Raw genomic sequence first — 27478 nt, 5'->3', positions numbered from 1 at the left:
GCGTGTGTGTGTGTGGTTACAATTTAAAATAGAGAGTCCAGGCCGGGCGCGGTGGCTCACGTCTGTAATCCCAGCACTTTGGGAGGCCAAGGCGGACAGATCACCTAAGTCCGCTGGTATGAGACCAGCCTGACCAGCACGGTGAAACTCCATCTCTACTAAAAATACAAAAAAATTTAGCTGAGCATGGTGGCACGTGCCTGTAGTGGGACTATTCTGGCGGCTGAAGGAGGAGAATCGCTTGAACCCGGGAGGTGGAGGTTGCAGTAAGCTGAGATGGTGCCACTGCACTACAGCCTGGGTGACAGAGACTCCTCAAAAAATAAAAAATAAAATAAAATAAAACAGAGAGTCCAGGGGAGACTTCACTGAGTCTGAGTAGCTGACCTTTGAGCAAAGGACTTGAAAGAGGTGAGAGAGTGAGCTTTGCAGAATATTCCATGTGGAGGGAGGCCCTGAGGTAGAGTCATGACTGGCTTTGGGACTAAGAGTAGAATAAAATCCAAGCTTCACTATTTACTGTGGCAAATACTAAGTATTTACTAAGGCAGCCCAGGCCCCTATTCCCCCAAAAAACAAAGACAAGAAACGATCCTCTTTATCTCCTTTCCTGACACTGCCTCCGTCAATACATACCATCCACACTGGTCTTCCAGTTTAACAGAAGTTGCTTCCTACTTTTCCTGTGTTATGCATCTGCTAGGAATACTCCTCCAACCCTTATGCCCATATACAATTTGCAAGGCTGGTTCCTTCTCATCCAATAGGTCTCAGTTTAAATTTCACTTTAGGCCTTTTCTGACCACAGGACCTAAAACAGGGCTCTTTTTCTTTCTTTCCTATGTCAGTTTCCTATTTGTTTCTTTCCTGACATCTACCACACCATGCAATTGGGATTCATATATAAATGAATTTGACTTAAATCTCATTATAGTAAATGGCATCTGTCATTTAAATTTGCATTTGATCACTAGTGAAGATTAAGCATATTCCCAAGTAATTGTTAGTTCTTAGCATTATCTATTTTCTATATTTTGGCCAAATAAATGCTCATTTAAAGTCACTTTGTTTTAAGGATGAGAGCAGGGCTGACCAGTCAAAACCCTACCGTCTCCATTTATTTTGGGGGAATTTATTTTCCCAAGTTCCTGGCAGAGATAGTGACTCACCGTGACTATCTCTGCAAGAATCATTCCACAACCCAAACCAATTCAGAGAAGTGTTTCATTTCGATGACATCAAGTTGTAAAAACGGGCAAGAAAGTTGCATTTGAGGGGTACCAGGTTTCACCATTACGCAGCTAACTGAGCAATTGTTAATGGCCAACTCAATTATACGTTACAAGGAAATGACGGTCACAGGGAAGCTCAAAGCCCTGAAGCGAGTGAAGCCCTGCTCCTCACCGGCCCCTCTGCCTTTTCCAGGGCGCTCTCCGTCCCGAGGCAGGAGATGGCCTGGCTGACCCTTCGAGCTAAGGCGGCAGAACCGGTGCTGGGCTGGCGGGGCAGGGCATCAATGGTCCTCCGAGTTCTGTACCGTCCCGCCCGGCCCCTCCGCCGGGCACCGACGAGATGACGGCTCCTCTCGCGAGAGCTCGAGCAAGACCCGGCTCGGGGCGGCGGCTGGATGTTAGCCCAGCGCTTTAGACCGCGCCCCCTCTGGCGCAGCTGGCAGAGGCGCGGCGGAGGCACTGCCGCGAGCTGCCGGCGGCGCGCACGCGCAGGTGAGCGGGGCGGGCTCGGGAGCGCGGGGGCACGAGGGCGAGGGGCGGGACCTGCGTCGCGCTGCGGGCACGTCGCCGCGAGTCTCCAGTATTTAATGTCTCTGTGTTCCACCGGCCTGGGCGAGCACGTGGGGGAGCTGCGGAAGAGTGGCGTTGCGGGCCGGGCCACGGGGCACAGCCGGGGGCCGGCGGCGGCGTGCGGACTCCGCACCCCGCACCCCGACGGTCGCCGAGGAGCTGGTAGGTCGGGGGCGGCTGCGCCGGGGACCCCCTGCCGGAGCCCCGAAGGCGTCGGGGTCAGGGCGATGGGGAGCCTGAGGTGCAGGTGCAGGATGCGACGCGCGCTCCAGGTACCCCGGGGGTGGGACGCTCCGGACGCAGAGGTGTCCTGGGGGCTCTTGGCCGCCGCGCGCTGTCAGGCCCATCTTTCCCTCCCTCGCCTGCGCTCCCTCTCCTCCTCCCCCGCCGGTTGTCTGCCGGCGGGCTCCTGACAGATCGCGTGTGCGCGGTTCTGGGCGGCGCTCTGCGGCCGCGCCGTCCTCCCCACGCGCGTCACTGTCCTCGGGGGCGGGGGGCGAGGGCGCGGCGCCCGGGTCGCCTCTCTGCGCCTCAACTTTACCGGAGCGCGCACACCCGCCTGCCAGGCTGACCCGAGCGCGTCCCACCCAAGGTCGCCCAGCCCCGCGGGCGTTTACTTTTCAAAGGTCGTGTGTACACAGTCTGAGCCGGAGCTACCCCTTCACTTATGGAGCCTCACCCAACTTCTCACCCTCGGCTCGCCCCTGGGAGTTCCGTGCGGCGAGCCAGGGGAACCGGGAATATGGGCCGGGACATCCGCCGGTTGTGATCCAACCGTGTTTCGGGCTGAGGGACCGTTCGAATCGAGTTGGGGTCTGGAGGTTGGAGGCTCAGGGGCGTCTCGGGGGGATTTGCATTCGTAGCCCCCGCAGGCGTGTCCGGAGGGACAGAGGCCGTCCAACCTGGGGTGTCTGCCGACCTCAGGCCCGGGGACGCCGAGGGTCACGTGTCCGGAGCCGCCTGCGGCCCAGCGCCCCGGGTCCGCGATCTGGAGGGACCGTGCGGGTTTCGGGGTTACGATGTGCTAGGAGAGACAGTGGCTGGACGCCTCGAACGCGGGCTTTCTGGCGTTCAACTCTTTTGTGCCCTAGCTGAAGGTCTTCTTGTTTCCCTTCCAGGGAGGGATAGGAGAAGAAAGGTGCTGATCGTGGTGGGCCCTGCTGTGGCGACTCGGAACGGCATGGGAGCCCTGGGCGTTTCGGGATCTTCCTCTCCCGGGGGATGTCCTGGGTGACGGCACCTTCCTGCCGCGGTTAACACAAACCCGGTGGACTTCGCTCCAGGTGCTTGTCGAGGCCTCTCAAGCTGGCTAGGGTGTATGCGCAGGGCAATTAGTGAGGTTAACCTGGGTATCTTTCTCGTACTGTAGTGCGCGTTACTTAGTGTTTAAATTTGTCTCCAGTGAAATCTAGGCTGCTGGACCTGGTGCAACAGTATCTGTTAGTTACTGATCAAGGAACACCGTTCACAAAAAGCTATTAATTCTGGCAACTAGTAACCTTACATGCTCATGTAACTGCTAAGTCCTTCCCAAATTAGTACCCTTTTTTTAAAAAAAAAACTCTTTATTTAGAAAGCAAAGCTTGGACTCTTAGCACCACCCATCCACTTTGCTCTTAAAGGTACAGAACATCTTTGAAATGAAGAGGGCTGCCTGACTTGATCATTTATATGATTCCTCTGTTCTTGGCATTCAAGTGGTTCACCTGCTGATTATTTAAGACCCTGAGCACTGGAAGCAAGTGAAGTTTTGTTTTGGGAGCCTTTTGACTTGTGTTGAACCTTTCTTCTTTAACCTCTAACTAGTTTTGTAGGTTCTGCATAATCATTCCTGGGTGTATTCTCTTTGAAATATGGCCCTAGGTTAGAGGAGGTCCCCTGCATCCTACAGGTATGCAAATCACTAAAGCTCGAGTCTGTTACTGAATTAAATAGGCTCTGTCTTCATGCATGTTGTTAGATGGTGCCTCAGAACTTGCAGGTCATAGCCAGTGAGTGAGATAGGTCTAATGGATTTGCGTCTAGGTGGGGTTCCTTGTAGGAATATCTCCCATCTCTCAGCTGTTTCTAGGAAATGCATTCTCACTTGGCCACTGCAGGGTGACAGTGGAGGTGTCTGTTGTAAGTGGCCTGCTGAGGTGCTGAAGTCGGTATGTCTCCACTGTAAGGTTGCTGAACATCAATATTTAAAAGCAATTTATCTTGCTACCTGGTAACCCAAATTATTCTTGAGCTTTGGACATAGGCTGGGTTGCAGCCATATTTTAGGGGAAGGCTGGTGTTAGCCTCTACAGTATTCCCTTTTCCTGTCCTAAAGACAAATGGAGATCATATTTGTGATACTGGGGACTGTGATAGGTGCTTAAGCATTGCTCTTCCCCTCTCCTCCCTAAACAAGCCCTGAGACTGACTTTGTTTCTCTTGAATTACTTGAGTGACTTGAATTCTATTAAAAGCACCCCTCTCCTTAGCCTCTGACCCAGAAGCTTGTTTGGGAGGAAAAACAAATTGGTTTCCCTAAGCTTTGCTGGCTAGCCTCCTGGTCCCAGCCTGCAACATGACTTGATTGTGTGTGCGTTTCAGGGCTTTGAAGATCAGGCAGCTTGTAGCCAATGTACCCAGAGAGCTGACCATAGAGTTCCCCTAGGTCCCTCTTTCCTAAATCTTACCTGTGAGTCTAGAATGACTGGGCCTCTCTGTAGCTTGGTCTGTTTTCCTATTGTGGGGAAATCAGTTGTTTCAGGTATGAGTTAATACATTCAGCTTGTCATTCTCAGGCATTTTCTTCCACTATGGGGAGGTAGTGGATCCTGTGGGCATCTTGTCCATTGAGATCATCTCATACTATTTGAGAGTTGCTCATCTTTATGGTGGGGGGTGTATTTTAGTCCTAAGTTTTGCTTCTTAGGGCAAGTTCTGTTTCTTCCATGTTCATTCCTGGTGTAATACCTCAGGCAGTTTTCACTTTTATCATCATTTAACATTAAGTTTCCATCATATGTGGCATCCCACTGAAGGAACCTGCTGACCTTGGTACCTAATTTTAAGCTTGGGCTGTGGAAATCCTCATCAGTGAGCGTGTTTGAAGTAGGACAGAGTCTGGCTGGAGAAACAGGTAGTGGGGGACCTGGGAACTAAATTTGAGAGGATGCGTCTTTCTTGATAGTTACTGTGCTAGGTGAGTTACGAGCAAATGGCTCCCTAATCCTTTAATCCTCACACCTGATACAGTGAGGGTGAAACTGGAGGTCATTCTGGATTGTTTCAGTGGCTGTCACACAAATTCAAATTGAGGGGTAGAGGAACTAGGAAGTAGGGGTGTGGACTTAAAACTAGGTCCTCTGGATGGCTTTTGTGAGAAGAACCAAGGAATATTCTTAAATCCCTGGGCTTTTCTCCTAGTCTTTCTGCTGCTTTCTAAGTAGATTGTTGACATTGTGTGTGTTATCATTCAGCATTCTGAGAACTAGCTTTCCAGCAATAAATAGATTTCAAGGTGTCCTTTGCCTTAACGTTTTCATTTTACTAAATGGTGCAGCCTTGTCCACATTCTGTCCGGGTCTTCTCCATCTGGTTGTTTTTTTTTCCGGCTTGATTTGATAGTTTGCAGCAGTCAGTGGTAAACATTGTGTTCCCTATTCTGTAATGGTGGCTGGCTGCATTCACTGAGCCATGTGTCACTAAGGCCCAGTTGCACTTGGGAGCAAAGAAGGGCCCTGAGCTGAGTCCTGGAAGTAAAAGTATGTATAACTGAGGGCTGATGAGGCTTGTTCCACTGCTGGGCTTAGCTGACAAGAGCCTGGGACTTGGTACAGCTCTCAGAGCTGAAACCTGGCTGTGATTCTAGGCAGGCTGGTTGGCCTTCCAGGTCTTGGTTTATTCAGTGGCTAAAAGAGGGTTGGTCAGAATTATCAGTATTCGGATTATGGTCCTGGGAGCCTTGGAGTTAGACCAAACATGCCCAGGGGCGACTGGAGAGATGCGTTTGGGCTGGGAAGCACAGCTCAATGGGTAGTACATGTCAAAGACTTAAGGGGGAAAAAAAAACACAACTTACTGTTCATCTCAAGTTCTTAGCTCTAAGGTGTGCTACTGTTCTAAATATTTTTATTTTTAAAGATAGCTCTATTTGCCTACATTTGTCCTGGCGGGGGGGAGCTTAGAGCCGCCTTGTCTATAGGGTAGCTACTAGCTGTGTGACTAATTAGATTTTCAAAGTATTAAAAAAAAAAGTTTCTCAGTGACATTAGCCACATTTCAGATTCTCAGTGGCCTCATGTAGCTAGTGGCTGCCGTCCTGGTCAGTACAGGTCAAGAACATTTTCCATAATTTGAAGAAAGTTTTGTTGGACAGTACTGGCCAAGAAAGTTTTTTTCCTCCAACTCTAAAAGCTTAATTGTCTCAACTTGTAAATCTCTAAAGCATAACATGTTTGAGCTTAGTCTTCCAGAGTCCATAAACCCAACAGCTTTGGTGACAAATTATCTACTGGTTGTCTTCATGGCATACTATAGGTGAGTTCTAGTCCGCCAGTTGGGAGTGGACAATCAGTTATGAAACAGGTGGAGTGAGGACCTTCAGAAAGGACCTGGGGATAGGAGCATGAAGCAAAGGGCCAGACGCTAAGCCCTTAGAAAGCCCTTTTGGTTTGAGAGCCGGTTTATTATCATAAAGATCCTTGCTGGTTTGTCCTTGGTCTCCAAATGTCAGATGTCAACATATTGTTACTTGGTCCTTCAGCCACCTGATGACTTCCTACAGATCTCAGTGTGGCCCTTAAACCAGGTTGTGTTTTCATTCTGCTCTTTCCAGTCCACCTAAATGTTAGGGGCCATTCTTCACAGAAGGCATTGAGGGAGAGTGGGGCCACAGTGCGGATCTTAACGTGTTCTGTTGTGGTAGGGGTGGGGGGTTCTTTGTTTCCAGATGCCCCCTCTTCTAGTCCTGGGTGTGCTTTGTTTGAACCCTGCTAGATTGACCTTCGGTATATATAATGTGAGATCTCTTTTCTTGGAGCCAGGCAGCATAAAAGACAAGTATTAACAAGCGCCTACTGGCATATTAGTGGCTTTTTTTTTTTTCTAACTATGTCATTTATATTCTCTCCCAGCCCTCTGAGGTTAGTACAGTGATCTAGCTTGTGGGTGAAGAAACAGGATCCAGTAGGGTAAGCTGGTCCCAGGACACAGCGACGGCTGGACTGGCCTTGGGCCTGGGTTGGGATGTGCTCCCCACCTCCTCCTCTGCCCCCTGTCCCCCATGCTCATAGGCTGTTGCTTATTTACTGCCCCTTTATCACCACATCCTCATTCAGGAAACTAAACTGGGTTTTAAAAAGATTAAAATCATTTATCCCACATATGGAGTCTGACTATTAAGTGTTTTCAGCCTCGTTACAACTCTGTGAGGGAGATATTCTTACTCCATATTACAGGACATCTTCATTTTATGGGAAACTGAAGTACAGGATCCTGCTCTTAACGCTCCTGTCTTTCCAAAGCCATATTTTATCATCAGAATTATGCAACCATCAGGTGCTTTTGAAATGCACAAGTAATGACTATGAATAAAAAAAGCTGTGCCTGAGGGCTCAGGGAAACTGCTCTGAAGACTGAGCTGGTTGTAAAAGACAATCCTGAAGTCACTAATTTCCCGGACACCTGTCAGACCTCACTTGGAGGTCACGAGACCATCCCCTGGCCCTCCAAAAAGCTGTCACCTGGCAGTAGCTGGCCTCCTGATTAGAGGAGACAGTAAGATCTGTTTAAGCACAGCCCCAGCCCCCAGCTCTTCTCTGGCCTGGGCCTGGGTGTGTCTTTGTGAGGCTGGGTCGACAACAGATCTGAAGGACAGTTCAGTCTTCTGTATACTCCTTCTTGCCCCTCCTTTCTGACCCTCCCAAGAAAAAGGAGCAGGAGTGAGTCTCACTTGCCTGAACTGTCTTGGAGGGAGACCCATACTCGGCTTTGCCTTTAGCTGTCTCTGGGAGAAAAGGCCGTGCTGCAAATAACCTCCCTGCTTTGTCCTTTGGCTTTGGTGTGGCTCACCTGGCCAAGCATGTGCTGGTGCTATTTTTAGCAGGTGGCATCTTTTAGGAGGGCCAAGTGCATGTGGCTGCAGTGTATGGGACAGATCCTGGTGCCAAAGCTGCTGCTGTCTCTGCCGCCACCGCCTCGTCAGGAGAGAGAGGAGAATAAAGCCACCCTAGAAGCTGCCAAGGGGTGTGTGGAGGGGGTGGCTGCTTAAGAGGTCTCCAGGGCTGCCTTTTCTATTCTGGATCTGTGGCAGGGACCCAGCCTGCCTCCTGGTGCAGGCAGGCATGTGACTGAGGCAGCCCGGGGAGCTGGGGAGCTAGGTGTCAGGACTGCTGCCTGGGGAGTGAGGACCCCTTGTTGCCCCAGCAGCGAATTTCTCAGGAAACCACATAACCCCATTACAAACTTTTATTTATTCATTTATTCATTTATTTAGAGACGAGGTCTTGCTTTGTCACCCAGGCTAGAGTACAGTGGCATGATCATAGCTCACTGCTGCCTTGAATTCCTGGGTTCAAGGGATCTTCCTGCCTCAGCCTCCCAAGTAGCTGGGACTATAGGTGCATGTCATGATGCCTGGCTGATTAAAATTTTTTTTTTTTTTTTTTTTTTTTGTAGCGATGGGGTCTCACCACCTTGCCCAGACCGATCTCAAGACTCCTGGGCTCAAGTGATCATTCCATGTTGGTCTCCCAAAGTGCTGAGATTACAGGTGTGAGCCACTGTGCCTGGCCCCATAACTTCACTTTTGTGTGAAGTTGCCCAACCTAAGGGCCGGCCACTAAATGGACACTAAAAAGTCTCTAATAGTTTGGATTGGTGGACAGTCTGGTTCCTTGTGTCCTCTGGCTTAAACCAAAATGCAAACATGAAAGGAGGCACAGCCATAGACCCCCAGTGAGAATTCTTTACTGGGATGCCACAGAAGCTGAAGAGGGGTGAACAAGCAGTTTGACCAGCAAGCTTACTGGTTCCCCAGGCCACCCTGTCTTCTCTCCTTTTGTGTTCCTCCTTCCCTCTAACTTGGAGCTGCTCACTCCAGCCCATCTATCTGTTTCTGATTAAGAAAGCTTCAAGCCATATAAGGCCCTCTGTTGCCTATGGTTTATGTTGGCTGGAGAGCAAGGTTGTTTTTTGCAAAGTCCGATTCAAAGAAGTGGCAAGGGCTTACGTAGGCTGTGTGTGTCTGCCTACTGGGGCTGGACTGCCTTATTGGAACAGGTTCCTTTGAGGGAGCCTGAGAGTAAGGGGGGCTTACTACCCCTTACCCTTAGTGGTGGCTCTCTAAGGCTAATGTATGGTATGGCCGCAGGGCTTCCTGGCAAGTGTATTCGCTGACAACATGAAGGTAAAAGCAAGCCCTTGTTTACTTACACAGTGTACCTGTCATGCTACCAGCCACAGAGGCATCCTGTTTCAGAAAACAAGTCTGGAAGCAGCTTCTGCTTATTAATTAAGAACTAAAGCCGCTTGGCTCTTCAGGCACATCATTTTCCCCCCTGGAGAAAGTTTGGTGGACCATATCCCTTGGGGTTCTTGCGAGTCCGACTGGCCTTCCGCTCAGTGATGTTGGAGAGCCCTTTCTCTGAGAGCCATGCTCTGACCTCATCTTCACCTCCCCTCTTGCTGCCTCTTGAGTCAGCCAAGCCTGTTCCTGCCTTAGGACTTGGGCACATGTTCTTCCTGCCTGGAACTTTCTCCCCCCACTCCTCCTGCCTCCCCGCAGATCTTGGCACAGCTCTCAAGTGTTCCAGTTCTGATGCCACCTCTTCCAAGAGGCATTCCCGCCCCATTCTGTCTGCAGCTTCCCCTTCCAAACGCTCCATCCAGCCTTTCTCGTTTCAACCACAGCACACAGAAAAGGACTGGGTGACCCGTTCCTCAACTCTCCCAGCTGGTGCCCTGCTACACGCACAGGGATATAGGTAATTCATCACATGCAAGGGCAGCCTTAGGGCTCAGTTCTCTCAATCTGTGGAGAGAGGCTGCAGGTCTTTATATTTAAGTCGCTGAACCTTTGCAGTATCTTACCTATAATTTGACTCTCTACCCTTCCTTCCGCCTTTGCTTCCTGAAGGCTCTCTTTCCCTTGTGTGCCCAGTGAACTTGGCTCACAGTACGTGTTAAACTCTTTGTTAAATGACTAGCCCTGAGAGGTCCAGCCATCTGATGCTGGCTAGCCTTCAGTGCCTTGCTTCCAGAAGGGTCTTACTATCAATAAGCATACTCTCTTTTTGATATTATGTCAGCTGGGCAGTTGGGGGTCTCTGAAGCACACAATTGGCATCAATTATTATAATAGGAAAGTAAGGCGTTACAAGTTTGTGCATAGATGAGTTGACATTAATGCAAATTTAGGATGGTTAATAAGAAACATAAAGCTGCGTGGTAATAGAGCATGCGTTGCTACTTGTATGTAGCTCAATAATGTATTTTCTATCAAAACATTACTTGTAGAAAGATTTGGCTTTTTTTTTTTTTTTTTTTTTTTTTTTTTTTTTTTTGAGACGGAGTCTCGCTGTGTCTCCCAGGCTGGAGTGCAGTGGCGTGATCTCAGCTCACTGCAAGCTCCGCCTCCCGGGTTCACGCCATTCTCCGGCCTCAGCCTCCCAAGTAGCTGAGACTACAGGCGCCCGCCACCACGCCCGGCTAGTTTTTTGTATTTTTAGTAGAGACGGGGTTTCACCATGTTAGCCAGGATAGAAAGATTTGGCTTTTGACTGTGTACAAGGCTTGAAAGGACAGTCCTTTGCCCACCGCTCCCAACCCCCATTGCTTTCAATTCTTCCAGCTGTCCCCACCTTTGTCAGTAGTATTCTTTTCTTTCTTTTTAAGGATTATTATCTGATTTGTTTTTCTGCTGTGGGAGCTAGGACTTAGCTTGTTCCTATGCTTTTTTCTTCCCTCATCATCCCAGTGTAGAGATAGCCCAAGTTTTGGTCAAGTTGCTATTCAGAATATACATTATTATAATATGAACCTTGTTTATGGCTGCAAGGTTTTTAGTTTCCCATATTTCTTCTTTTCCCCCACTTCTCCTCTCCTAGTTAATTTCCTTAGTTTCTTTTGCTTAATTTCTGTCTCTCACCAGTTCCCTAACCCCCCAATGCCCCGCCCCACCAGCCTCCACCGTTGCTGTGGAACTCCTGTCATTGGCGGAAAGTGGCAGAGCCACCGTGGCTCCACACACCAGGTGCTCGCAACAGTTCCACATTGCTCCTGGGCGCATCCCTCTTCCCTGGCTCTGCTTCCCCTTCACCCTTGGAATTCCCTTTCCCCTTCTCTTGTCTCATTTGTGGATCCAGTGCCCCTCCTTTCTTGGTTGATTTCCTTGTCTTGGGGGAGCCCATCGTTCAGTAGCTTGCTGAGAAGGTGTGCATGGTTTGTGGCCCACAAGAAGCCAGCTGATCCATGCAGGGACAGGCATGTTTGAAGGCATGGATTGGGCCTTCAGTTGTGTGGCCGAAATCAGCAGACAGCTAGGCCCGTGGAGCCCTTCCGCCAGGCCAGGCCAGCAGAAGGTCTGGCTTTACTTTTTAGAGAAGTTGTAAATGTGGGGATCTGGATTTGGGTACCAGGTGAAAATGGGTCCCCCCCTTTTTTTTTTTTTGACAGGTCTCATTCTGTCCCCCAGGCTGGTGTGCAGTGATGCCAAAGTGTTGGGGATTACAGGCATGAGCTACCATGGTGGCCTGTTTGGGCTTTTTTTTTTTCCTTCTGTCCTCGTCTCCACTACTCCCTGCCCAGACTGAAAGTGCCTTGAGGGCAGTGCCTTGCCTAATTAGTTTGTGTCCCACCATGCTTTTCCCTGTGAGTGCCAGTAATTATTTGTTGAATAGAAATTACCTTCTATGCTTTTATGTGATTTCTGGGGCGGTCGTAGTTCACAGTCTGCCATTAGGAAGATCAGGGTCTTACCTCTTTGGTTTTGCCCATGTGAGGCGCTGTGAAGGGTTTTTTGCTGCACACCAACATCTTTTCTGATGTCTTTACTGGCTTTTAAGTAAGGTTGTTGTCAGGTTGCCATTTCATACCTTTTGGGCAGTCCTCTGTAATGTCTTCTGTGGTTGTGGGCGGGAACTCCATGTACCCAGGAAGGCATTCCTGGCACCTGCATTGTGACCATCTTTAGAATCCTGTCGGAATTCACTTGTAAAGCAAGATGGTTGTCAAGGCCAGAGGTGAGGGGCCAGGTGAGTGTGACGTAGTCTTCAAAGTTTTAAAATCCACACCCCTACCCCCCAAATGAAGTGATTGGGAAGACCTTTGTAGGAGGTGCTGATGATTTTTCCTTCACGAAAAGAGGCATGTGACTTGGACCTGCCATGGATTTGGCCAGCAGAGCAGGAAGGAGGCTGGGCAGTTCACCCTTGTGTACTGTTTTCCAGAGCAGGAGTTACTTTAACTTTTAGTTGGACTGGAGGAGCTCTTAATTTGAGGCCATGTCCAGAGATGGTCTTTCTGACTTTTGGCTTGTCTTACCTAGAACTCCTGGTAGTAGATTCAGGGTTTCCATTTTGGCCGTAGAAGGCTTTGCCAAGCAGGTACTCAGACACTACTGGGTTAAGCCTCTGGCCTTCTGGACTTCCTTCTGTGAACTGGACTGGGAAAGTGTCCCGAGTTCCTGACAGCTGCTCTACATGGAAGGGCAAAAGCACCCCCAGAGCGTGCTGGTCTGGCTGTACTGGCTCCCCTGGCTGCTCTGTGGGCCGTCACAATGGAGGGTGGGGGACAGTCCTGGACAGGACCTCACAGCCCCACTGTGAGCTCCTTTGGGATCTCTAGGGTACCCAGATGAAGTCATAGCTTACTGTGACTTACACAGGCCCCTGAGGATGAAGGTAACAGTCCTGTGGGCACTGAGGCTGGGCTGGGACCAACACCTGAGCCATGGCTCCAGCACTCTGATTCCTGGCCCAGCCATGCTGCTGAGGGTGCACAGCCCAGGCCTACCATCGCCCCCACCCTTGGTGGCAGAACCGAGCACTACCCAGCAAGGTAGGTGTTGGCCGCTGCAGCATTTATGCAGCCCTCCTGTTCATTGGGGTCTTCCGGGAACATGCTCTAGAGCTGCATTGTCCAGTAGGTAGGGTCAGCTGCAGGTGGAGAGTTCAAGTTAAATTAACCTGAAGTAGAATTCAGTGCCCTAGTCACACTGGTCACATTTCAAGTGCTCAGTAACCTCCCATGACTAAGTGACTGCCAGTATTGGATAGCAGTCACTCTTGAGGGTCACCCAGACCTTTACCTCTTGTGACCTACTCTACTTTACCACATTGCAACTGCCGCAACTATGGCTCCTGTGGCAAACGTCAAACTCTTTTTGTCTCGTCCGACCAGCACTTCAGCTCCTAGGATTTGTTCCTGTTTTACTCTGGGACTCGCTGTTCCCTCCCATGCCCAAAGATACTAGAACCTCAATTTGTGTCCTGTCCCCCTCCCCACCCACCCATTGCAGGCTAAGGAAATCCTGGCCGTCTTGGAGAAAGCCTTCCTGGGCTCCCTTTGCCCACTTCTCAGCACGGCTGCTTATGGCACAGGGGTGTGTGCGTGTGTGAGTGAGTGAGTGAGATTGATTCTTCCTTCAGAATCGTGCGCTTCTGGTGATCGGAATCTGCTGCTTGTAGCAACTTAAACATGTTTGAATGTATGAGCAAGGTGAATGACTGTGACCTGACGAGGAAATAGGTAAATGCATCTGATACAAGCCAAGAGGCCCTCTTGGAATCTTACAGAGAACTCCGAGTTTGTGATTTTCCTCCACCAAACTCCCATGGAAGGGAGTATGCCTCTGCCTGGCCACAGCCTGCTGTCATTCTCTGAATGCAGTGGCTGAAGTGCTGGGCTTTAGGTTCTGATTCTCTGCCCTTGGAAGACACCCTTCAAGGGGAAGAGTCCCTCAGCAGGAACTTAATGAGCTGGGCACTTGGGAGGTGGAGTGTCTTGGGCAGGCTCCTTCCTATTGGTAGAACACGTGGGGACAGCCTTTGTCAGTGTGAACACTGGAATAACGGAAGAAATGTTCAAATTCCAGTGTAAATGCTCATTCAGAACGCAAAGTGGATGTGGCTTCACTGACCAGGCCCAAGCCCAAATTGGGCTTGTTGGGCCCTTGGCTCCTAAGCTGTTGTTTTTATGGTGGACTTTCCCATCAGTTACATGTGGCTCTTTTTGCAGTAACTGCAGCCAAATTGGCTTAGTCACTGGGACCAACACTCTATGTACCATTGCCAGGGATTTGTTTTCTTGTTTAGCAGAAGGCTCTAGTCTGCAGTTACCAGGTTTGTCAGCTGAGTTGAGAGTGGGGCCATTACTTTTCTGAGGGCTGTTCTGAGAAGCTGCAGGTACCTCCCTGGAGAAAGAAGAGATCCTTTGGAACCTGGAGTGAGCAGATGAATGCTGAGGCCTCTGGCTGTAGCACGTGCCTGACTTCAGCTCTGTGTGACCACTTGGCAACTAGCCAGCGTGCGTCTATTCCCAGGCAAATGGACCTGCTAAAAATAAGCAGGCAGCTATTTAATTCCAACAGATTCAAAATGACAGAGTGTCCTCCCCACCAACCCTAGGGCAGGGCTCTGCAGCATCCTTCTGGGAGGCTTTTCTCTGACTGCAGACAGGTCTGCCCTTAGTCCTGGGCCTTGGGGAGGAGCCAGCCTTTGATTAGCTTGTGAGTATGAAGGCTTTGGGGACTACTGTGAAACCGCTTAAACGTTGAGAAGTTCAGGTTTACAAAAACAAACACCTCAGGGCAAAGAGAGCAACTCCGAAGAGTCTGGCCCAGTGCAGGAAGGAAGATGTCAGAAGAGCCTTGTAAGGCTGAAGGGGTATGTGTATGTATGAGAAGGTGGCACTACCTGGGCATTCAGGAAAGGCTGATGCATTTTATACCACCTCTTGTAGGCCTGTCTGACCAGGTAAATGGCAAAAATTCCGAAGAAGTCTGTTTGACTGTGGTGATAATTGCCTCAGGGGTGAGGGAGTGAGGGGCTAGCTGATACATATATATGTATGTATTTTTTTTTTTTTTTTGAGACGGAGTCTCGCTCTGTCACCCAGGCTGGAGTGCAGTGGCGCAATCTTGGCTCACTGCAAGCTCCGTCTCCCGGGTTCACACCATTCTCCTGCCTCAGCTTTCCAAGTAGCTGGGACTACAGGTGCCCACCACCACGCCCGGCTAATTTTTTTTGTATTTTTAGTAAAGACGGGGTTTCACCGTATTAGCCAGGATGGTCTCGATCTCCTGATCTCATGATCTGCCCGCCTCAGCATCCCAAAGTGCCGGAATTACAGGTGTGAGCCACTGTGCCTGGCCTAGCTGATTTCTTGACTAGTGGGAAGTGGGGGCTGGTGGAGGGGCATCTGTGAGGTGTCTCCTGGCAATGGGTGCCCTTAGTGAGACCCTGCCAAGGCCTGCTGATCCCAGGGGCTCTTGGCTCTGTTCTTGTTGGAGGATGGTTCATATCTCTAAGCACAATTCCCTGGTAGCAAGGAAAAAAACACATCTTCCACTCTGCTCTTTGGGGATCTTGTAATCTCTGTTCTCAAGTGCTGGTGGAACGCTTCAAGCCAGGCAGTTCCTGTTCCTGGAAGCAATGGTGTAGATAAGGGCTTTATCTTGAGCCACTCGCTGCATAGAAGCAGTGACACCTGGTTCCTGATTGCTCAGCCTTGGGTCTCTGGCTTTAGTCCAGAGTGTGGGGTGAAGGCTGAGGAGTAATGGGCACTGGGAATTTAGGTGGGACATGCTGGATTCTGTGGGTTGGGTGACATGGCTTCAGGGTAGCAGTATTCAGTGCCTTCTAGGAGGCCTTCCCTGGCTTGGAAATGTAGAAACCATGTTTCCTGGGCAGTAATTCTTCAGCAGCTCCAGTGACTGTAGGGGTGACTCTAGAGGTGGTGGTCTGAGGGTTTAGAGCCTTAGTCTCTGGGGAACAAGCTGGGCTGGGAGGGCTGGTGGTGGTGTCCTGGGAAGCTACAGAGCAGCAGGCAGGGGTGGGCGTTGTGGCCCACAGTGGTGATTCTGTGCATTCTGTCTGAGGACCGAGAACAGGGCAGGTGAAGTGCAGGGAGCCTAGTGACAGAAAGCGCTGGGGACTGGGTATGGGTGGCCTAGGGTACAGGACCAAAGCCAGGGCGGGGGTGCGTGCTTTGAGTCTTGGGTCTCTACCTCACTGTAGTATAGTCCCCTTGTGGGATCTTGGGAGGCTGGGTGTGGTGGTATGGTGTGGGAGCAGCAACTAACTGCTGGAGACGGCAGGACCCCTTGGGATCAACTTTTAGTTCTAAAGGGGTGGGGCTTCTCCCAGCCATCTTGAGAGGTGGCTAGTGTTTTGAGCAGACAGCCAATTAGAGTCTGTGGCCTTGAGCCCTTGTTATGTAAAATAAGGAAAACTGTCCCCCGGTGGGGTAGTTGTTAGGATTGTTTTTCTTCCTCTCTACCCCATCCCATTTAATCTTCTTCGTAAGATCAGATAATTGCTATGGGAGTCACAGCTATAAATCTGGGTGAAATGGGATTGCCTAGTTAGTAAGGAATCACAATCTAAATTTACTGACCTGGCCAGGCGCAGTGGCTCACGCCTATAATCCCAACAGTTTTTGAGGCTGAGGTGGGTAGATCGCTTGACGTCAGGAGTTGGAGACCAGCCTGGCCGACATGGTGTGAAACTCCATCTCTGCTAAAACAAACAAACAAACAAACAAACAAAAAACAAACATTAGCCAGGCATGGTGGCATGTGCCTGTAATCCCAGCTACTTGGGAGGCTGAGGTAGGAGAATCGCTTGAACCCAGAAGGCAGAGGTTGCTGTAAACCAAGATCGTGCCCACTGCACTCCAGCTTGGGCGACAGAGCGAGACTCTGTCTTAAATAAATAAGTAAGTAAACAAACAAACTGACCAGTTGAAAACCTGGGTTTAGACTCAGCTCCTCTTCCTCCTGGCGTGTGCGCTGTGGGGTAGTATTTGATCTCCTGACAGCAGGCCATGGGCACACTCCCCTATAGACACTTTCCCCATAGCCACTTTCCTGTCTCAAACTGTCCTTACTCTTTTTTTTAAATTATTTTTTCCAGCCAGGCCAACATGGAGAAACCCTGTCTCTACTAAAAATACAAAATTAGCTGGGCGTGGTGGCGCATGCCTGTAATCTCAGCTACTCAGGAGGCTGAGGCAGGAGTATCGCTTGAACCCGGGAGGTGGAGGTTGCGGTGAGCCGAGATCACACCATTGCACTCCAGCCTGGGCAACGAGGGCAGAACTCTGTCTCAAAAAATAAAATAAAATAAAATTATTGGGCAGCCCCCAAACCAGAATAGGTTTAGGGGGACTTCCCTGTCTTTACTCCTTTATTTGAAAGACAGTTGAACACAAAGCAAATACAAGGCAAATCTCCCATCATTACCACCTTTTTGGGTGTGTGCAGGTTGTTAGAGAATAGTGATTCTTTTTTTTTCCCCCAGGATGGGGTCTCACTCTGTTGCAAGTGCAGTGGCGCGATCTCAGCTCACTGCAAACTCCGCCTCCTGGGCTCAAGTAATCCTCCTGCCTCAGCCTCTGGAGCAGCTGGAACTATACCACCTGGCTAATTTTTTTTTTTTTTTTTTTTTTTTTTTTAGAGACAGGGTTTCACATGTTGTCCAGGCTGGTCTCAAACTCCTGGCCTCAAGCAGTTTGCCGCCCCCTCCATCACCCCCAACCCCAGCCTCCCAAAGTGCTGGGATTATGGGTGTGAGCCACCACACCTGGCCTCAGAACAGTGATTCTCAAACTTGACTGCACATTGTAATCACCTTGGTTTAAAAAAAAAAAAAAAAAAAAAAACCCTGCTGCTGGGATCTCACTCTAAGATTCTGATTTAATAGGGCTGGTGCTGCCTTGGCCTTGGGCTTTTAAAAGCTTGCCAGGTGATGCTAATGTGAAGCCAAGTTGGAGAACCATCATGAAAGAAATTAAAAATCTCTCCTCCCAAAAGGAGGAAGTAAGACTGTCTTTATCTGTGTGTAAGAAATCCCAAGGCCGGGCGCGGTGGCTCAAGCCTGTAATCCCAGCACTTTGGGAGGCCGAGACGGGTGGATCACAAGGTCAGGAGATCGAGACCATCCTGGCTAACCCGGTGAAACCCCGTCTCTACTAAAAAATACAAAAAAAAAACTAGCCGGGCGAGGTGGCGGGCGCCTGTAGTCCCAGCTACTCGGGAGGCTGAGGCAGGAGAATGGCGTGAACCCGGGAGGCGGAGCTTGCAGTGAGCTGAGATCCGGCCACTGCACTCCAGCCTGGGTGACAGAGCGAGACCCCGTCTCAAAAAAAAAAAAAAAAAAAGAAATCCCAAGGAAATCTACTAAATGGTTAGAATTAGTGAGTTCAGCAAGTTTCAGGATACGAGATCAGTGTACAGAAACTTCCCCCTCCTACAACTGAATGACTTGTTGTGTGTCCTTCCCAGTTTTTCCATGGGATTATGTGAACATAGACATTCCATACACATGGTGGTCTGTACGTTTTTGTTTTATGTATCCAGGTGATTTTTTCCATGTTGGCACATGAGATCAGCTTCTTTCTGTAACATTGGTATGTCCATGGATTCCATAATCTACCTAGCAGTGATTTCCCTGAAATGTTAATCCCAATTTTGTTTCAAATGATGCCTCAGCAGGCATTCTTGTATAGACCTCTGCCTATGCAGAGGTATGTGGGTTAAAAACATTTTGAAAAAAAAAAATTTTTAAGAGACTAGTCTTACTATGTTGTCCAGGCTGGTCTCGAACTCTTGGACTTCGGCGATCCTCCTCCTGTCTCTGCCTCTCAAGTAGCTGGGATCACAGGCTTGGCTTTGTGGATTTTTCTTTGTTGTGGTTTTGTTTTGTTTTTTTAAATTTAAAGATGCCAAGTGTGGGATTTCTGAGTTGTAGGATGTGGTTATGAGCTTTTAAGAGCTATTATAAGGCTCTCCAGAAAGGTAGTACAGACCTCCCCTTTTCTTGGCTCATATAACACCTCTTCCCCCCAGTTCTAGAATAATGGGTTCCAGATTTAATGTGGAAGAGAATTTAGGTACCCATTCCTTGGCTGTATGCCTTGAGCTATTTTTTTTTTTTTTTTTTTGAGACGGAGTCTCGCTCTGTCACCCAGACTGGAGTGCAGTGGCACGATCTCAGCTTACTGCAACCTCCGCCTCCCGGGTTCAAGCAATTCTCCTGCCTCAGCCTCCTGAGTAGCTGGGACTACAGGCACCCACCACAATGCCTGGCTCATTTTAAAATTTATTTTATTTTTATTTTTAGTGAAACACGGTTACAACATGTGAGCCAGGATGGTCTCGATCTCCTGACCTTGTGATCCACCTGCCTCAGCTTCCAAAAATGCTAGAATTATAGGCGTGAGCCACTGCACCCAGCCTCCTTGAGCTATTTTAACCTTTAAGATAGTAATACATTTGGCTGGGTGCCGTGGCCTGTCATCCCAGCACTTTTTGGGAGGCCGGCTGGCGGATCACCTGAGGTCTGGAGTTCCAGCCTAGCCAACATGGCGAAACCCCGTCTCTACCAAAAATACAAAAATTAGCCAGGCGTGATGGTGGGCGCCTGTAGACCCAGCTACTCTGGAGGCTGAGGCAGGAGAATTGCTTGAACCCAGAGGCTGAGGTTGGAATGAGCCGAGATCACACCACTGCACTCCAGCCTGGACGACAGTGAGATAAAAGGAAAACAATCTAGCAAGGTTGTGTGTTTGAATGTGAAGTAAAATGGTAGCACTAAGTTTTCTCTCTGAGGAATTGATGTAAAGTCTTAGTCCTGGCCACTGCCTAACCCTGCATTTTGCTTCAAATGCTATCATTGCTGCTGCTTCAAGTATCAGCAAGAAAGTTTACCTTTAAAGATATGGGGACTTTCAAATGGAGGTGACCTTCTCACTACCACTGCTACTTCATCACTGTAGGGGCAGAACACACCTCTTAGCATTCCTTCACAAACTGTAAGGTCCTTCGGAATCCCCTAGGGGTCTTGTTAACAAGCAGGTCTGAGGTGAGACTGAGGTACTGCATTTCTAGCAAGGCCCCAGGCGATATTCAGGACTCCACTTTCAGAGGCGGAGTCCTAGAGTAGCGGTTCCCAGCCTTGGCTGGAAATTAGAACCTCTCAGGGAACTTTTAAAAGTACTGATGTTCTGGTTCTGCCAGAAAACATTAATATAAGTCAATTAAACCAGTATGAGTTGTTAAAACATATATATTTGTTATCTCTAAAAACAAACCCAAATAAGGTGTAATTCAGCTTGTCAGTTCAAGGATTTTTGGTTTTAAAAAGACATTACTTTGGCAGAGAGATTTAAAGTTTGCTGGCACAGGAAGCATTGAATATAAGTGTTCTAGAATAAGCCCGTCATATACCTTTAATGAGTGTTAACCCTGCTTTGCAAAGAACTTTCTATATCTCAGCTAATCCTTATACCAACCATCCATTAAGAGATGTGTCCCCAATTTACAGATGAGGAAAAATTGAGTTTTCTATCCCCTTTCCATGTCTGCTGTTGCCTTCTAGGCCCTTACCGTTTCTCCTTGCTTAGACCTAACTGACTTAGGTTTCTAGGTTCCTTCTGCTCCATCTCTTCACTTTTCTTTTTTGAGATGGAGTCTTGATCTTGGCTCACTGCAACCTCTGCCTCCGGGTTCAAGTGATTCTTCTGCCTCAGCCTCCTGAGTAGCTGGGATTACAGGTGCTCGCCACCACGCCCAGCTAATTTTTGTATTTTTAGTAGAGACAGGGTTTCACCGTGTTGCCCAGGCTAGTCTCGGACTCCTGACCTCAGATGATCTGCCCAGCTCTGCCTCCCAAAGTGCTGGGATTACAGGCGTGAGCCACCACGCCCAGCCTCGATGCACTTTTCATCCTGTTCCCAGAATTGCCTTCTAGAAACAATTTGGTGTGTGTGCCTTGCAGACCTATGCTGGTTCTCTGTTGTCTACAGGATAAAGTCCAGACTATGCAGTGGGGCGCTGGGACACCCTCACTGACCCCACGAGGGTACAGATGCTCCTCAGCTTACAATGGAGTTACATCCTGGTAGACCCATTATAAGCTGAAAATAGCATAAATCAAAAATAAACACATCTAATGCACCTAACCTACTGAACACCATAGTTTAGCCTAGCCTACTTTACACGAGCTGAGAACACTCACAGTAGTCTACAGTTGGGCAAAATCACCTAGCAGCACGATCCACTCTGGATGCCCGATGTTCACCCTTGTGATAGAGTGGATGACTGGGAGCTAGCATCGTGAGAGAGTAGCGCATCACATATCGCTAGTCCAGGAAAAGATCAGAATCCAAAATTGGAAGTATAGTTTCCATTGAATGGGTATTGCTTTCACACCATTGTAAAGTTGAAAAATTCTAAGTTGAGCCTTGGAAGATCAGGGACCGCCTGTACTTGAGTCCTCCAAGTCTGACCTGGCCCTTCATGCTGCAGTTTGCTGTGTTGGTCCCTCACCCTGGAGCATCTCCTTAGCCATTTGAAATTTTATTCCTCCTTCATTCTCAGCATCTCTAATTGCTGAGTAATGAAGTGCCATTTCATGGACTCATTTTGTGGGGAGATGTGAGGAACCCATGTACATGTGGATTCCATGGGGGTTTGAAATGCTCCGATGCCACTTGATAGATAAAAATGTTCTGTGAGTTTAGAGAGCTGAGCCACACTGAGCAGAGCCAGCCCCTTTGGGGAACATAGGGAGACTTTGGCATCATGAAGTGATGGAGGGAGGAATTTGGGTTAAAGAACAGAATGCTTGGTTTGTTTCAAGAGGGTGTGTGAGTTGGGGAGCATGGAGGGGAAGATGCCTCTTCCTGGCCTCCGACCCCCAGTGGATCACACAGAGGGTGGACTGGTACAAGCTGAGAGTGTGCTCCTCTTGGAGGGCAGGGAAGGTGGGGGAGATGGCTTCGGCCCTACCCTGTTGACTGTCTTGCATGTGCAGTTGCCAGTATCTTCCTACCTGGCTCTGTGACATTCTTCCTCCCCACTCTCCTGCTCTCCCCAGGTGTAATTACTTCAAGCCTGCAGGATGGCAATCCAGTTCCGTTCGCTCTTCCCCTTGGCATTGCCTGGGATGCTGGCACTTCTCGGCTGGTGGTGGTTTTTCTCTCGTAAAAAAGGCCACGTCAGCAGCCATGATGAGCAGGTGGAGGCTGGTGCTGTGCAGCTGAGGGCTGACTCTGCCATCAAAGAACCTCTTCCCATGGAAGACGTCTGTCCCGAAGTGGTGTCCATGCCCCCCAGCGTCACAGAGCCGCCAGAAAAGGAACTGTCCACCATGAGCAAGCTGCCTGCAGAGCCACCAGCATTGCTCCGGGCACACCCACCTCGCCGAAGATCAGAGTCCTCGGGCAGTCTTCCTAATACCATAGACATGAGATTGCGACCAGGAACATGCAGAGACAACAGTGCAAAGCTGGAGCTAGCCCTGACAGGTGGTGAAACCAAATTGATTCCTCTAGAGTGCCCCCTTTCATCTCCAAAGGGTGTACTATTCCCCCACAAATCAGCTGAGGTGTGTAAGCAAGAGTCCCCGTTCAGTAGGGTGCCAGGAAGGGGCCAGCCAGGCTACCCTGCAGCGCCCCCAGAGAAGCATGGCTCTGGGGAGAGGGCAAGAGAGACAGGTGGGGCCGAAGGGACCGGTGATGCTGTGTTGGGGGAAAAGGTGCTTGAAGAAGATCTATTGTCTCAGGAGCATGTCTTGGAATTGGAGAACAGCAAGGCCCCCAACCTAGCCTCTTTAGAAGGGGAAGAAGAGAAGGGGAAGAGCAGCTCATCCCAGGTGGGGCCGGTGCAGGAGGAAGAGTATGTAGCAGAGAAGTTGCCAAGTAGGTTCATCAAGTCGGCTCACACAGAGCTGCCAAAGGACGATGCGGCACCAGCACCCCCAATCACAGATGCCAAAGCCCAGGACAGAGATGTCGAGGGAGAACTGGGCAATGAGGAGAGCTTGGATAGAAATGAGGAGAACTTGGATAGAAATGAGGAGAGCTTGGATAGAAATGAGGAGGGTCTGGATAGAAATGAGGAGGGCTTGGATAGAAATGGGGAGGGCTTGGATAGAAATGAGGAGATTGAGCAGGCTGCCTTCCAGATAATCTCCCAAGTGATCTCGGAAGCAACCGAACAGGTGCTGGCCACCGCGGTGGGCAAGGTTACAGGTTGTGTGTATCAGGCCAGTCAGCTCCAAGGGCAGGAGGAAGAGAGCTGTGTCCCAGTTCACCAGCAAACTGTCTTGGGCTCCGACACTGGGGAACCTGCCACAGCAGAGGCAGCTGCTGCCCTGTCGGATGCTGCCCTCCCCTCGCCAGGCCTACCAGCAGAGGGCTCAGCACCACCAAAGACCTACGTGAGCTGCCTGAACAGCCCTCTGTCCAGCCCCATCAAGGACAGTAAACCAAAGATCTCTGCACACCACATCTCCTTGACCCCCTGCCTGCCACCGACCACTCCTGGTGAAGAGTCGCCGGACCGGGCGGGCATCCTGGTGGAAGATGCCACATGTGTCACTTGCATGTCAGACAGCAGCCAAAGTGTCCCTTTGGTGGCTTCCCCAGGACACTGCTCGGATTCTCTCAGCACTTCAGGGCTTGAAGACTCTTGCACAGAGACCAGCTCAAGCCCTAGAGACAAGGCCATCACGCCGCCACTGCCAGAAAGTACTGTGCCCTTCAGCAATGGGGTACTGAAGGGGGAGTTGTCAGACTTGGGGGCTGAGGATGGATGGACCATGGATGTGGAAGCAGATCATTCAGGAGGTAGGAGGGTCTCGGGTTCATTTAGAGGATGGGGCGCTCCCAGTATTTCTTGGAGAAAGGCCGCCAGTCTGCCTCTCCCTTCTGCTACTTGTGCAGCAAAGTCATGGTGCCCTTCAGCTCTTTGTCCCAACCTGCAGAGAGCTGGACACGGCATAAAGCTGGTGGGTAACTGAGCAGTTAGATTGCCCTGAAACCCCAAGCCTTGGGAGCTGTCACTTGGTTCCTCAGCCGGTGACCTTCCCCAGTGAGCCCTTCCCAAGGAACCAGCTCCAAGTTGGGCTCACTGATTAACATTAGTGTGCCTTTTTTTCTTTTTTTAAAAAAATTATTATTTGGGTGCAGATGGAGTCTTCCTGTGTTGCCCAGGCTGGTCTCGCACTCCTGGGCTCAAGTGATCCTTCCGCCCTCGGCCTCCCAGAGGGCTAGGATTATAGGTGTGAGCCACCATGCCCAGCCCATTTTTTTCTTTTTTAAACACTAACCTCTGTGTGTGTGTGTGTGTGTGTGTGTGTGTGTGTGTGTGTGTGTGTTTTAATGGAGAGGTCTCCTTAGCTTTCCCTCCCTTGAGTGCCAAGTATGGGTGTGAGTGTTTTGAATGGTTTATTTCCTTTTAATCATGTGCTTGTTCCCATGTCTTCACCTGCTTTCCTTCTCCAGAAGCTCTTACAGGGTAAGTGCCCAAAGAATGGCCACAGCTTTAAATACTTGTGGGAGGCTCGAGCTTCCTGAGTTGTCGCTGTCACCTTTGCAGAGAGCCTCAGCCATTTTCTTTCTGTGCAGTTGCAGCTCCACCCCGGGAAAGCGGGGCACTTTGATAACGAGGTGTCCTGGGTTTTTCGAGTGCTGACCCCAGCGTAGACAGTTCAGACCGCTAACTTACAGGTCAGCAGCTCCTGACCCTGCTTCTGCAGCCGCCCCGGGGTGTTTTCATTTATCTCATGGAGAGAGGCCACGAGTATCCCAGTGCCTCTCTGACGTTTGTCCTGGAGCCATTCCCTCCCATTTCAGCTCCAGGAAGGTTGGGAATCTTGATCGGGAATTTTACTACTTTCGGCAGCATCTCGTTTGTACCACACACTACGTTTTGTCACCTCCAAGATGCTGTTGCGACACTACTGTTTTTATGTACCTTGGAAGGACAAAAGTGCTGCCAGTCATGATTATAGAAGGCCAGATACTATATGATGCATCCTAATCTCTGGATGTTTAAATGTTTCTTAAAATATTGCATCTTAAAATGGGTGTTTTTTGTTTTATTTATTTTTTAAGAATAAAGGAGTTTCCCTTTGCTTACTGCCCCTCGGCTGAATTAACAAGCCCCACAGCCTTGTCTGCCTACTCTAGATGGATAGTAGTAGCTACTCAGACCTGTTGAGTTTAGGCTTGAACCTAAGCCATGGTGATGGGCAGGGAGGTTTAGAGATGGCGGGTGGAAATGAGGTAATACTGTCCACGAGCATGCAGTGGGTGCCAAGCACCAGGGTAGTGCCTCGCATGCACCCTCATGTCAGCTCTGCTTTGTGTGTGAGAAAGTTGAAGCTGAGAGGGGTCCAGGGACCACCCTACTGAGGGAGCTGGCAGCTGGCCTTGGAGTGCAGCCTGCTAGAGTCCTGGTGTGGTTCTGAGCCACTGCTGGGCGCCATCGAGATGGCAGGTGTTAGCCAGTCCCATTCTGTGGGACAGAGGCTGGGGGCTGTGAGTGAGCAGAGCTCCCCGCCCCCTTCCCCAACCCCTGTCAGCCTGTTATGCTTCCCTAGCCAAGCAGTCTTCCCCTAGAAGGGGTACTTTTCCCTGCATGAATCCTGTTCCAAGCGCCTAGGTTAAGGGGGGATGTCACTTTGAAGGTGATTCTTCCTTAGCTGGGAGCAGGATCTCTTGGGCCTTAGTTCTCTGCATCCAGTGTATGGGTTACTTGGCAAAGGATTATGCCCAGGGTTTGGAGAAACCATGTGGAAGGTAACCTAGTTGGTAGACTCTCAGGAGTGATCTCTTTCTGGTGATTGAGTCATCCATATTTAAGCCAGGGCCACTTCTCTTGAGCTGATCTGGACCCTCTTTTTTGTGACAGTCCCTTTGGCACACTCTTGAGCGAGAGTGAAACAGCCCAGGTCGGGAGCAGAGTCCTTTTCCCATTGGGTTTTCTTGGCCATGAGCTTTGGCTCCGTCTTTTGACCAAGGGAGTATTTGAGCCAGAAGAGTGTTCAGAGTTGCACGAATCAGGCCTAAGCAAAGGGAAAGGAGACTCTCCTTTTTTTGTCCACATATGGCAGAGGAACGAGCAGGTCCCCGCTGGGTATAAGAATGGGGCCCTCAGGCAGGCCAATGAGGACTTTGTCTAGCTCTGCTTGGCTGAAGGCCTGTACCTGTGACCCTGGAACTGGGCCCTGGGGACAGGAGACCGACCCTTGGACTGAGAGGGTAGGATAGTTGGAAGGGTGTCAAGGTGTTTGCAGTCCATCGGTCTGGCTCTCAGGACCATGTGGACCTCAATCATGTCTCCTCCTCTGCCCTGTGGGCTCCCCTTCCCTGGGCGCAGTCTGTCCCTTCCCAGTTCACCACTTGTGTGTCTGCTCCAGCAGCTGTGGCTGGGTGCGGCTCCCAATTAAGCAAGTGGGACTGTAAGTGGCAGGCTAAAATTAGGTGTATCGACACCCCCAGTCCTCCTTTCATTGGGGTTGTTCTGAGCCTTCTAGACTGTAAGTTGACAGTCACCTGCCAAGCTTGAGGAGCGGGTGTGGGGCAGGGCCTCCCGGGAATGTGAGTTTGGGAAGTTCTGGGTTACTGGCTGCTCTGAGCTGGGGTCTGTGTGTGCGCGCGCCTGCTGCTTCCTCCCCTGCAGGTTCTGACAGGAACAGCATGGATTCCGTGGATAGCTGTTGCAGTCTCAAGAAGACTGAGAGCTTCCAAAATGCCCAGGCAGGCTCCAACCCTAAGAAGGTCGACCTCATCATCTGGGAGATCGAGGTGCCAAAGGTAGGGGTGGAGTCCCCCAGGCTGGTTCCATGGTAACCCGCAAAGCTCCCTGGGGCCAGGGCCGTTAGACCTGGGGGAGGGAGCTGGGAGAGGGACAGTAAACCAGAAGGAGCCCTGGGTCAGCCAAAGGCTGCGGGGAGAGGACACACTACACTTTGCCAAGGCTCAGAGAGCTTCCTGCAACATGGAATTCCTCTGGCTGCTTCCAGGAGCATCTTATTCTTGTACTTCTCAAACTTGCAGGCCTGTGTGTCTCTCCCTTGGGGGTGGTTCTTGCATATTCTGGGGCTGAGATCTATTTGGAAAAAAAACACTGAGGCCGTGGAGGCCAGCCAGAATCCCTTCACTGAGCTCTGCTCAAGTGCTCCAACGTAAAGTGTATTTTATAATTGAGCAAAGCATAAATCCATATTTTAGAGAACTTGAAAAGTATAGAAATATATGCAGAAAATAAAAATCAGCTCTAATCCTACCCTTGAGAGTGACTGTGAAAGACTTTTATTTCCTTCTCATCTGGCACCCTATGGTTTTTAAACAAAACTGAGATTATGTCACTTTAATTAATACTTTAAATATTTAACAATTTAATTTTTGTGTGTTATTCTTTGAAAATGTGATTGTAACTGCATTATTCATTGTGTGAATGTCAGTTTACTTCATCAGTCCCCCATTCCTGAGTGCTTAAGTGCTTTCGAGCTTCTTGCTGTTAGAACTTACAACATATTAGCTTGATCTTGATGTTTGTCTCGGGGGCTCGGAAATAATTTGTCAGACCGCATTCTCCCAGAGCCCTGGGCTCTGTGCTCGGGTGGAGATTTGACTTGGTCTGAACTCTGGGTCAGAGTGGCTGTTTTGACCCTGGGTTGCCAGCTCTC

General features: G+C 49.8%; 1 protein-coding gene across 13 annotated transcripts in view; it reads left to right on the top strand.

Annotated features, from left to right (window-relative positions):
- The first annotated feature begins 1673 nt into the window (after positions 1-1673).
- The window catches only part of AKAP1 (A-kinase anchoring protein 1), a 46204-nt gene continuing 20399 nt past the window's right edge, over positions 1674-27478 (top strand). For 4 of the 13 annotated variants that reach the window (XM_045375069.3, XM_045375071.3, XM_045375070.3 and 1 more), the window contains exons 1-3: positions 1843-1964; positions 21878-23630; positions 26470-26603. In XM_045375069.3, the coding sequence (XP_045231004.2) occupies positions 21902-23630; positions 26470-26603 (1863 nt within the window). In that variant the 5' untranslated portion in view covers positions 1843-1964; positions 21878-21901. Of the gene's footprint in view, positions 1725-1842; positions 1965-2300; positions 2624-2920; positions 3086-9669; positions 9764-12456; positions 12837-21877; positions 23631-24410; positions 24513-26469; positions 26604-27478 lie in introns of those variants that run through there. The other 9 variants (XR_012425609.1, XR_012425608.1, XM_045375067.2 and 6 more) reach the window with 9 other exon arrangements.

Source organism: Macaca fascicularis, chromosome 16 (genome assembly GCF_037993035.2).
Source record: "Macaca fascicularis isolate 582-1 chromosome 16, T2T-MFA8v1.1".
NCBI lineage: Eukaryota > Metazoa > Chordata > Mammalia > Primates > Cercopithecidae > Macaca > Macaca fascicularis.
Note: the sequence above shows the minus strand (reverse complement) of the source record. Positions and strands in the feature narration are given on the sequence as shown.